The 12962-nt window shown below is 41.5% G+C and overlaps 2 protein-coding genes across 2 annotated transcripts; both read left to right on the forward strand.

Annotated features, from left to right (window-relative positions):
* Positions 1 to 1403: 1403 nt before the first annotated feature.
* Positions 1404 to 2916, forward strand: LOC135513014 (GS homeobox 2-like). The gene is made up of 2 exons (XM_064935640.1): positions 1404 to 1776; positions 2080 to 2916. Exons 1-2 carry the CDS (start codon positions 1404 to 1406, stop codon positions 2418 to 2420), a joined length of 714 nt encoding a protein of 237 aa, XP_064791712.1. The 3' UTR covers positions 2421 to 2916.
* Positions 2917 to 6798: 3882 nt separating this feature from the next.
* LOC135513015 (pancreas/duodenum homeobox protein 1-like) lies at positions 6799 to 7714 on the forward strand. Its single transcript, XM_064935641.1, has 2 exons — positions 6799 to 7159; positions 7388 to 7714. Exons 1-2 carry the CDS (start codon positions 6799 to 6801, stop codon positions 7648 to 7650), a joined length of 624 nt encoding a protein of 207 aa, XP_064791713.1. The 3' UTR covers positions 7651 to 7714.
* Positions 7715 to 12962: the final 5248 nt, after the last annotated feature.

Consider the following 12962-nt stretch of genomic DNA (forward strand, 5'->3'; position numbering starts at 1 on the left):
CCAACTGGAGGCATTACGCTGGTTTGAATCCCTGCTAATAGAGAGCTCATTTTTTAGGCCAACAGTGTTATGGGCGATTAAGTCTGGTAACAAACAGTACTGGAATCATCACCCATAGGCTACCCAAGGCAACTGCTCACATTGTAGATAATGCGTGTGTGTTGTATGTGAGTTTGCTGAGAGCTACAGTATATTCAGAGGCTGGAGATGAATTGATATGATATTAGAGGTTGGGGGCATGGGGCTTTTCAACTCCAATAGGCTATTGCAGATGTTTGTGATCAATTACTGTTGATCTACTGTTATATGAATATATGTAGCCTATCGGTCAAAGTTCACATTTGAATCGATCATGAACAGGTGCACAGACAATTTTTGGGACACATCAATGTTACCTCTGAATTGACCATATACACTGACTGTACAAAACATTAAGGACACCTGCTCTTCCCACGACTGACCAGGTGAATCCAGGTGAAAGCTTTATGATCCCTTATTGGTGTCACTTGTTAAATCCATTTCAATCAATGTAGATGAAGGAGAGTAGACCGGTTAAAGAAGGATTTTTTTAAGCCTTGAGACAATTGAGACATGGATTGTGTTCGTGTGACATTCAGAAGATGAATGGGCAAGACAAAAGGTTTAAGTGTCTTTTAAGGAAGTATGGTAGTAGGTGCCAGGCGCACTGGTTTGTGTCAAGAACGGCAATGCTGCTGAGTTTTTCACTCTTAACAGTTTTCCATGTGTATCAACAATGGTCCACCACCCAAAGGACATCCAGCCAACTTGACACAACTGTGGGAAGCATTGGAGTCAACGTGGGCCAGAATCCCTATCGAACACTTCGATACCTTGGAGACTCCATCGCCCGACGAATTTAGGCTGTTTGTTCTGTTGCTATTCCTTAATCAATGAAACCGTTGAAATTAATTTAAAATCGGATTGTTGTTTAGATAAAATATGGATTTTTATGTTTGAAATATAATTTTCTTCATCAAATTACATTACGGCACAGAAACAACATATTGCTTGAGATGTGGACACTATTGTCTCAGGCAGCTGATGATGCTATAGATAAACTTTGTTAACTACTCATATTATGTTTTTTTTGAGTGACTTGTAATTAACACGACTTTTCACTATATTGGGGGTAAAACGAGCGAATATGGAGATTTTGATTGGAAGGTCTCTGAGAAATCACGTGGTTTGAGCCACTTGCAGCATACTGAAGCCCTTGGAGCCGGCTGCGCACGTGGGTGACGCTAGGGCCAGCCCTCTCCGGGGTCCCTTTTGTTTAACCATCAAACATAAGGACCTTCCGAGATCCTGAGGGCTTCAGAAGAGAAACAGTCAACATCTTGTGCAAGCACCAATACTGACTGATCGCTTATCGTTCTGCAGCCATGTCTAGATCCTTTTATGTCGACTCTTTGATTATTAAGGACACCGTGCGACCCGCACCTCTAAACGAGCATCCCGGACAAGACTTCTTCATACCCATCAACATGCATTCGCCCACCATGATGACGGTCAACGCGCCGGTGTGCCCATCCAGGAAGACTGGAACTTTCTGCGTCTGCCCGGTTTGCGTCACGTCCCATCTCCACTCTCCCCGCGGCGGCATTTCGATGCTGAAGAGTCAGTTCCCGGGAGCGGAGCCCCAATATTGTCAGAGGATATCACACCACCAACAGTCTCCGGCGCTGGGACACGCACCTGTCTGCACGCCTACGTACAGCGTCACTGACCCCAGGAGGTACCACTGTCTCTCCATAGGTAAGAATATGTTGTGCATATCTGCATATCTGCAATTCAACGCAATGTAACAACCTGTCAATTCAACCTTTGAAATTAGAGCAACATATCTTAATTGCACCACATATATTATGCGTAATTGAATAGACTAGTACGAAATAACAACTACGAAATAACGAAACACACATTTCGTATTAGTCTATCCAATTACGCGCAATTACACACAGTACAACCAATGCCATTTATTGCATAAAGTATGTAGTGCACTGTTAGAACTGTGAATAGAACAATGATATGGCTAAATCGTTGTGCTGTCTCCATCAGCCGCCTCTGAGAGCAATCACATCCAGAATGGCAAAAGGATGCGTACGGCTTTCACCAGCACGCAACTATTGGAACTGGAGAGAGAGTTCTCCTCCAACATGTATCTATCCCGGCTCAGAAGAATCGAAATTGCGACGTATCTAAACCTCTCGGAGAAGCAGGTGAAAATCTGGTTCCAGAACCGGAGGGTGAAACACAAGAAGGAGGGCAAGGGCACACAGAGGAGCGCGCACAGCGGTTGCAAGTGCGCAAGTGGTCACACGGACTACCCGAGGTCTGAGGACGAGGAATCTTTATCCCCTGCATCAGCGTCAGAGGAGAAAGAGATCTCCCCAATCTGAGGCCATCTCACACTATACATACTTCCATTACACTACTGGCATAGTCTACCCTTGTTCAACACGGATTCAGCAATACCAGACGACCTCATGGCCATGATATGCTACTTGCAGTCTGAGAAGAACTATTGGGAATAACTTTGGTTCCCTCTGGTTAAATCGTGTAGGCCTATTTGTCATTCGTTTTATGTTAACTGTCCAATATGAAAAAATTGTGAATACATGTTTTATTTGTTAAAACATTTAGAAACATAAATGTAATGTTAAATCATTCAGGGTTCAACCAACGTCAAAGTTGTACATCCTCAGTAGTTGTCATACAATGCTTGGTATCTTTCCTCTTCCATGTGATTAGATAAATATCATATTTATCCGATGTGGCTATGACAGCCGTTGATCTATTCTGTTTCACATCTGATTTATCCACGTGAATTTGTATGTGCTTAGTAGACTATTATGTAAATAATATGTATATTTGTATTTATTTTAATAAAACTTTGGTGAGTTGTATCTCAGACAAATGGTTGTGCTATGTTTTTTGACCGTTTGGCAGGTGTATCTTTGATTCGGCCCTTAAAGGCTATTGTTTGAGCTTTTGTGTTTGAATGATATAATTGTCAAGATCAACGTTGAGTCTGTATTTTGAGTAAATAGTCAATTTAATATAATAATTGCACGAATTTTCTCATGAGACCATTTCAAGGGACACATTAATGTCATCATATGCAGGTGATCAGAGACACTAATATAAACAGTATTAAATTTACATTCACGTTCACCGTCATTTACAGCCAAATGCATGTACTGTACTCTTTTTAAGATGATCAAGAATAGATTGATAGTTTTATAAATCTTGACATTTTCTGTCTGTTCTTAGAGCTGGTTTTGGCAGTGCCCTGCTCGGGTTAACCATGTTACATGTTATATTGAGTCCCTCTCTGATTAGGTAACAGGTTGATAAAAGATGTCATCAAGGAGTGCATTACCTGTTAATGAACTATACTGGCACTTAATTAAAGAGTTAAGTTGATGTTGTCTATACTTAACAACTCTCTGACTCTCTCTCTCTCTCACACACACACACACACACACACACACACACACACACACACACACACACACACACACACACACACACACACACACACACACACACACACACACACACACACACACACACACACACACACACACACTTTCCCCCCAATCATAAGCAGAAAAGAAAAACAGTCCGAATATAAAAGCTGTGGCCTATGGTTCCTATGGTATCCCTAATGGCTACAAGCATAACTTTAGGGGTCAGTTTTAGATTATTATATTAGATCTGAGTTTCAGTTGAATTATTGCCAATTTATTCTCTGGTGCATTTAAAAAACAGTATTTACATGTTAATATATTCGTATAGCCTGACAATAGCCAAAATGGGTAATTATTCAAAGTTCTAACACATTATAGCATTAGAGACGAACATGTAGCCCTAACCTATACTGACCATATTTAAACTCAGACTCGAATAAAAGACTCGAATAAAAAAAATGGTGTTCTGAAATGAAATAGAGCCTAATCATTTTTTATATTTCCATTTGTGTTAAGTAGCCTTCATTAGTTATTATAATGATGATGATATTATTATTATTAGTAGTAGTATTGTTCTTTTTTATTAACACCCTCATTGTTATGACGTTATTATTGATACCTGGACTTGATTTAGAGGCTATATGAAGTACTAGGCCCATAATGTATCCTGCCCACAAAGCCCTATCGGATTAAGCCCAGAGCTAAACCGGGGTAATAGCCTCGATCATCCATGTTATGTTCGCTTTTGAAGAGATTTTGCTTGTCCAAAATGAGTTTAATTGCAGTTTCAGTCCCACGTTGGCTGATTATGCTGCAATTCCTTCGAAACCACAGAACAAGGATATATAGAACTGGGCAAAGGCTTTGACAGGTTAGATTGTCCTGTCTTGGGACTCGCATTTAGCAGTGGACCCCCGACGGCTGCAGACTCTGCGGCCTTTGAAGAGACAGCTACAGGGTTCCTCTGAGCGCGAGAGAACGATTTAGTCACTGTTTCATTAAGCACTAGTTGAACCTTTCAACTTATGGTAAATTGAGGGGGCATGCTGAAATAGAAAGACTGCGTAAGAAGGGCGATAGGAAATTAGCTAACGGTTAATTTAACTCGTTTCAGTCGGAGTTTGGGATACATTCCTAATTGAGAGGGGAAGCAGGTGAAGTTTTGGTCCCACGCAGGCCCATTCAGACCGGGAATAAATGGTCTCTTTTCACATCCCGCTGGTGATCATATATTATTGAGCGAAAGCCACCTAATGAATATATATTGAAGTTCCTATTAATCGAATTAGATTTTACCCCTCGCAGGTGTGAAAGTGAAAGACCACCGGCCCATTAAAACCGATTGACAATGAAGCTAACTGCAGTTTTGGGAAAGTCTCCCCCTTTTCAGACCGATGGGCCCTGACCTCGAACTGTCAGTCCGCTATAATAGCCTGAAGCTCTTGTGTATTATACCTTCAGGCCATGGCAAGACGAGCTGGAGAGACAAAGTAAACTCTCAAAAACACTATCATAGTAGGCGTGTAGGACAGTCGCGTTTTTGGCTAAAATCAGAAGAAAAGCAATAGCATGAAGCAGTTGCCCCAATTCGTGTGGCATGACTTTCATACTTTTAATTTGCATGGTCGATTTATAAAACGTCTTAATAGCAAAGTAATGCAATTATAGGTCTAAAGTCTAAACCGTCACTCAGCCCAAAATATTGTGGAATGTAAAATTGAGACATTGTTACTTTGGATGAGGTATGAGGCCTGTTCAAATACAATAGCCACCAAAACCAGCACTCCAAAGACGATATAATTACTATTGAAAATGTGGCAATTACGCATTACAAAAGGCAATTAATACGACTGCTTTTCACCAGTGTGCAGCTGCTGTCTCGTGTGGAGATATAAGAGCAAACTCAAGTGTCAATGAGAAAAGGAGAGAAAAAGTTGTGTCTTTGCCTGCGGAGACCTCTGCTTTGGTCATGAATCTGCAAGTACAATTTTGGCCCTCGATAAATGTGACAACCCTCTCTTCTGAGTCCAAGTGCTTCGAGTGGCGATGAATCATCCCGCCCTGGTAAAGGCAGGGGTCCAGGAGTGTCCAGTGAGTTGCTTGTTTCAAATGATGATGAAACTGTGAATTCTGGACACGTGCCCCATCAATGCCGTCTTTGGTGACTTAATCTAGTGGGAGCCCGGTCACCACACAATATGTGCCATGAGCTTTTGTCATGCTCTTCAGAATAGTCCTTTTCTAAAATGTCAACCACTTTAAAATCCATTATTTTGTTGGGTTAGAGCGTGCCTCTTAAATCATCAACTGCATTTAGTCGCTGAATTAATGAATATGGCTCTCCGAAACAGAGGACAACGAACTGAATATGACGATATATTACCTTGAAATATACATACATTTCACAAAGCCCAAATTGGACACCCATGCAAAATAATAATTATATCTTAAACACATTTTTTTTATGGAGAGTAATGTAGGCTTAGCCCAAGTGACTTATGAATAACTATACCACCACAGTATAGAGATGTTATAGGCCAATTATTCGATTCAGTTGTGTCACTATCATAATGGCACGTGTGTGCATGTGTTTGTGTGTGTTTGAGTGTCTGTGTGTGTGTGTTTGAGTGTCTGTGTGTTTGTGTGTGTAACAGCATTACTAATCACTGCGCTACTTACATATGTTTCAAGTAGTTCCATAAAAGCAGCCAGTGTTATTTAATCAGCTAAGCCAGAATGACAGCTTTACATATTTACAAAGGAAATCAATTATACACCCATTTGATTACGAAAGGTGGCCGAAGTACATGCCATGCCACAAGTAATTTGAATATGCTTCTGTGTAATTCCACCTGACACAATAGAAACGTTGTGTGCCTCCAAGAATCTGTCCTTGTCGAAATAATATTTATGTAAATATAAATATTATTTCATTCAGTAAATATGGAACATGGTGGGTTTAAGTAACCATAAGCGATTGTAGTGCTCCAAAGTGTGCACCTGTTACCTAAGAAATTGGTTAAAAGATCGAAAGTTTTCATGTTTCAGGTTAAAGATGAGGATAAAGTATGTTTCGTGTTCTCTTTTGTTTGTGATTCATTCCCCTCTGGAAATAACAGGTTCAACTTTGCACCAGTGCAAACTTATCTGGCCCATAGCCAGTTATGAGTTGTGTCAGTCACGTGACTAGGGATAGGTATTCACTCATAGGTGCACTCCAAGTTGTGGCCTCACTTGAAGGATATATTGCAGGGACGTACATGGACATCCTGTAAATATTATCGCTGGGAAATTCTGCTCAATAATGGATACCTCGGATATTTACTATGACGGTGAGCGCTTCCAACTTCAGTCACCGGAAGAGTATGACTATAACCCGCCCTCCTGCCGCTACAGCGGTGACACCGAGCAGGTACGGATCCCCATGCCCCCTTGTGCCTCTGTCGAGCACCGGAGCAAAGGAACTTTACTGCCCTACGATCTACCTCCCTGTCAGTACTCGAGGCCTGTTCAGACCCAGGAACAGGAGTACCTGACAGGTCAGGGTCGTGTACCGAACGACTACCATCCAGGAGACAGCCTAGTGGTGGAGGTAGAGTCCCCGGCACAAGTGCCATTCCCCTGGATGAGGAGCTCCAGAGTTCACTCATACCAATCACTCCCAGGTGAGCAGAATACTTTATAGGTGCAATTTTATAACATACATAGTTGTGACGCAATTTTGTCTGACAGGTAAAATGATTAGATGGGAGAAAAGGTTTCACAAGGCCTCAAAACTTGGCCTAACCTGAAATAAACAAGGTTATAGCATTAGCGTAAAAATGCAAACACAGTCTAGATAGATGAACTGAACAACGACACACCTTTTATATGCATGTATCTTTTCATTTAAGGTGGTTATTCCCAGAACGGGGACGAATACAAGCGGAGCCGCACCGCGTACAGCCGGGCTCAGTTATTGGAGCTGGAGAAGGAGTTCCTCTTTAACAAGTATATCTCCAGGCCCCGCAGATATGAACTAGCCACCACACTTAAACTGACAGAGAGACACATCAAAATCTGGTTCCAGAACCGGCGGATGAAGTGGAAAAAAGAAGAAACGAAGAAACGAAGCCCCTCTGACCACCATGAACCGGAGTCTTCCAATAAGGATTGATAAAACGTTAGGATAGCAGCATATGACCCTGGGGTTGACATCAATATTATCTGTTGCACTTGTCTATAACATGATAGGCCTATATGTGCTTAAACTTTATAGCCTACGTTAGGCCTATGATGTGGCTAGAGGGACATTTTCCAATTTGAATTTGAGAGCTATTCAATTCTTTGTCTTGTGCGTATATATAATGTTGCTAAATTTGCGAGTAATTCATTTATTTGTCATGTGCATAAGCTAACATTTTGTTAAAAAATTGCTCCATTTTAAATGACTGAATATATCTGGAATTTTAATTAAAATGGATAAGAGTATCCATTTACTTCAGAATGTATTGTCTAATTTATTTTAGATACACAATTAGTTGCCATTGTTAACAGCCCACTGGAAATGATTTACCTGTTCTCTGCGTTTTAAACGCATGTTAGGATAACAGAGCATACATTCATTAATTGGAGGCCTACATGCAGACTATGTATCAATGAATGACCGTGTCGAATGACAGAAAATATACCAATACGCTAGAACCAATACGCTAAAGTAATACGATTAAGACATGTCTTACCTTTAGCCTACTTAATATGCAGATTAATTAACAATGCTTATAATTTTCCTCCTTGTTCCACATATAGGCTATAACTAACACAAGAGGCATTTTGCCAGCAGAATGGTTGGTCTCATAAGTCTAAAAGGCACTTGCAAAGGGTTTATCTTATGGGCGTCACGACCCGTAATTTGTGGACAAATGATTTATGAGTGGTGAAGATATGATTTCGCTTTACAATTGCAGGCCAACGTTTACAAAACTTAAAGATAACAAAATACCTTTTGAAAATGAGGAACAATGCATATGGCAACATGTTCTCTTTCAGTTGGTTACCTAACTCAGAGAAAGTAAAAATAAGAAAAAGGGATGATGGCAAATACCCAGAACTAGAATGACTTTTGCCCCCCAGGTTTGAGCAAACAATTAAGTCACTGTGTCATTTCCGCTGGTCGTGCAAATGCAGGTCGCCCGCCCAGCAACACTCATCAACAGACATCAACACAACTGAGCCAGGTGAAGTTAGACCTATAGGCCTCGGATAAATAGCCTACATGGTACTTTTTGCAAAGTCTGTGTTGTTTGTGAAACATCAATGTTGGCTGATATGAACAAGTCATTTGTTGATGTATTGAGGTCCATTTAAGTCTATTTTTTAGAACAGACTGGGGGTTGTAACTACAAGCCCAAGTTTCCTTGTAAATTAATATCAGTTATTCAGATCTCTACAGGTTGAGTACTCAGTCATCTGGGCGAAACTTTTAAGCCAAAGAAAGATGTATACACGATATATTTTCACGTTAGAATACTAAGATAAGGACATTTGTGTTTGCATGGGCTGCAGCTTTTGCGCACTGCGAAACAAATATATACTTAATTTCAACGTCTAGTTTTGATTTACATTTGGTTGAGTTGTCAACTAACGTCAATTCAACATGAAATCAATAAAAAAATGTCCTCACGTCATTGGAGTTATATTAAAAGTTGGATGAAAAAAATACAAAATTCCCTTATGTTGATGATGTTTTGCAAATCCAATTAGTTTTCAACGTTGAATCAACGTTGTAACATTGATTTCTGTTGTTGAAATGACGTGGCAACAACAACTTCGATTCAATCAGTTTTTGCCAAGTTGGGAGACCACGTTTCAGCACGCTGGACAGGCTAGAGGGGACAGATAGCCCTATACCATGCATTGACCACTGGGTAGAGCAGGGATAGGCAAATGGCAGCCTGCGGCTGCATGCGGATCCCGGCCCTCCTTTTGAAGGCCCTCAGATATCCTTTTAAAAACTGTAAACATTTCTCTCCACCCTATGGCAAAAATTTGTTTTATAGAGTTGCGGGAAATTAGCTTTAAAACTGCAAATTTTCCTCTCAGTCCCATGGAAAAATTGGTAGAATTGTATGAAATTTGTTATAAAATTGCAATATGCACATGTGGGTAGACAGACTAGCAAGCAACTGTGTCACCCCATGATGAGTTCAGATTTTTGTGGCCCCCATCTTGACCAGAGCTGCTAATCCCTGTAAAACCTTACGTAAAAGCCAAAAGTATGTGGACACCTACTCATCGAACATCTCATTACAAAATCATGGGCATTAATATGGAGTTGGTTGCTATAACAGCCTTCACTCTTCTGGGAAGGCTTTCCACTAGATGTTGGAATACTGCTACGGGGACTTGCTTCCATTCAGCCACAAGAGCATTAGTGAGGTCAGGCACTGATGTTGGGCGATTAGGCCTAGCTCGTAGTCGGCGTTCCAATTCATTCCAAAGGTGTTTGAGGGGGTTGAGGTCAGGGCATTGTGCAGGGCAGTCAAGTTTTTCCACACAGATCTCAACAAATCATTTCTGTATGGACTTCGCTTTGTGCACTGGGGCACTGTCATGCTGAAACAATAAAGAGCCTTTCCCAAACTGGTGCCACAAAGTTGGAAGCACAGTATTGTCTAGAATTGCATTGTATGCTGCAGCATTAATAATGTGTGGCCTACCATTTGTTGCTCCTAGATGTTTCCACTTCACAATAACAGCACTTACAGTTGACAGGGGCAGCTCTTAGCAGGGCAGAAATTTGAAGAACTGACTTGTTGGAAAGGTGGCATCCTATAGGGCGCCACATTGAAAGTCACTGAGCTCTTCAGTACAGGCCATTCTGCTGCCAATGTTTGTCTATTGAGATCGCATGGTTGTGTGCTCGATTTTATACACCTGTCAGCAAAGGGGGTGGATGAAATAGCTGAATCCACTCATTTGAAGGGGTGTCCACATACTTTTGTGTATAAAACAATGTTTTTTTCTTCGTATAGCCTATCATGCTGACCAAACCGTGCGCCTGCATGCTCCATCACGCGCATGTTGATTTTGAACCCCCACACCAGACACAATTAGGACACCAGGTTGAAATATCAAAACAAACTCTGAACCAATTATATTAATTTGAGGACAGGTCGAAAATAATTTAACATTTATGGCAATTTAGCTAGCTAGCTTGCTGTTGCTAGCTAATTTGTCCTGGGATATAAACATTGGATTGTTATTTACCTGAAATGCACAAGGTCCTCTGACAATTAATCCACAGATAAAATGGGGAAACCAAATTCCTTTCTCATCATCTCTCCTCCTTCCTCAGGCTTCTTTTTCTTCTTCTTTGGACTTTATATGGTGGTTGGCAACGAACTTTACAGTGCATTACTACAACCGACTGGAATGTGGATGTCAGTTCATCTTTCAATCACCCACGTGGGTATATGCTCCTAAAAACCAATGAGGAGATGGGAGAGGCCAAACTTGCAGCGCGTTGAGTGTCACAAATACAACTTATTTCTATTTTAGCGCTTGGCCATGCAGACGCTCGCTGAGAAGAGTGAGCGTGTGGGTGCAATGATTGAATAACATGTATGTGTACATTTATTTTGCAACGCTCGCGCACGCAACGCGAGCGGTGTGGTCAGCATGTCAGTAATGCAGTCTGTTTGGAACTTGGAGAGCTCTCCTAAACTGCTGTTTAGAAGTCTCACCATGGTGCATTTCTATAGGTTGGTTCATTTCCGGTGTTTTACCCAAAAGGCTCAGACATTTCTGTTTCCATCTACACAGGCCGGCACCCGAGTCTTACGCCTCTATCACATCGATAGCGTCATTGCGTTTTGGTACACCAAAAGTACATACATTTTCAATGGAACGCTGCTATTGAATGTATGCATCAAATTGTATGCATAAAAGGATTGACAGAAATGGTAGCAGAAGGTGAATATTGAACTTTCGTTGAACACATATCCAGATGATTCTACTTACCATTTTGTGCAATGACGCTGTAGGTGTGATCGAGGATTTACGCTATCATTTCTGTTACCATTTCTGTCAAGCATTCTCTGCATACAATTTGAAAAAAAATAAAGCAGGAAGTACCAGTGACTCGCTCAATACGCAAGTTGTCAGATTATGCAGATGCTAAGCTCAACAACAAACTGACTACCACTCAAGAAGATCAAAAGCTCCCTGGGCGGAAACGGACCGCTTAGGTCTTGGTAACTGTGAGGGACCTGACCGAAATCATCAATCCATCTTAATGCCCTCAGCGGAAATAACGGAACCGAGAACGGCATGAAAAGACTTTTTTGCTAGCACAGACTGGAAAATGTTCCAGGATTCATCTGGTCGGTCACCGGCTTCATCAAGAAGTGCATCGATGACGTCGTCCCCACAGTGACTGTACGTACAAACCCCAAACAGAAGCCATGGATTACAGGCAACATCAGCACTGAGCTTAAGGGTAGAGCTGCCGCTTTCAATCCCGCTATGCTCTTCGACGAACCATCAAACAGGCAAAGCATTAATACAGGACTAAGATTTAAACTTACTACACCGGCTCTGACACTCGTCAGATGTAGCAGGGCTTGCAAACTATTACAGACTACAAAGGAATCCCCAGACACGAGCTGCCCAGTGACAAGCCTTTCAGATGAGCTAAATTACTTCTATGCGCTTCTATGACAACAACCTCTCCCACAATGTAATCAAGACGAAGAAGATGATCATGGACTACAGTTATATATGACTGCACCATCGAGAGCATCCTGACTTGTTGCATCACAGCTTGGTATGGCAACTGCTCGGGCATCCAACTGTAAGGCACTACAGAGGGTAGTGTGTATGGCCCAGTACATCACTGGGGCAAAGCTTCCTGCCATCCTGAATCTCTATACCAGGTGGAGTCAGAGGAAAGCCCTAAAAATTGCCAAAGACTCCAGCCACCTTAGTCATAGACGGTTTTCTCTGCTACTGCACAGGAAGCAGTACCAGAGCTCCAGGTCTAGGTCCAAAAGGCTCCTTAACAGCTTCTACCCACAAGCCATAAAAACCATATTTGCATTGACCCCCCCCCTCCCCACTTTATTAACGCTGCTCATACTCGCTGTTTTTTAATTTTTAAAAATATTTTTACATCTATGCATAATCACTTTACCCCTACCCACATGTGTCACGGCCTGACCGTAGAGAACTTTTATGTCTCTATTTTGGTTTGGTCAGGGTGTGATTTGGGTGGGCATGTCCTTTTTCTATGTTTTGTATTTCTTTGTTTTGGATGGGTATGGTTCTCAATCAGGGACAGCTGTCTATCATTGCTTCTGATTGGGAACCATACGTAGGTAGCTCTTTTCCCACATGGGTTTTGTGGGTAGTTATTTTCTGTTTAGTGTTTGCACCTTACGGGACTGTTTCGGTTTCTTTATTCTCTTGTTATTTTGTATTAGTGTTCAG

This window comes from Oncorhynchus masou, chromosome 24 (assembly GCF_036934945.1).
Source record: "Oncorhynchus masou masou isolate Uvic2021 chromosome 24, UVic_Omas_1.1, whole genome shotgun sequence".
Taxonomy (NCBI): Eukaryota; Metazoa; Chordata; class Actinopteri; order Salmoniformes; family Salmonidae; genus Oncorhynchus; species Oncorhynchus masou.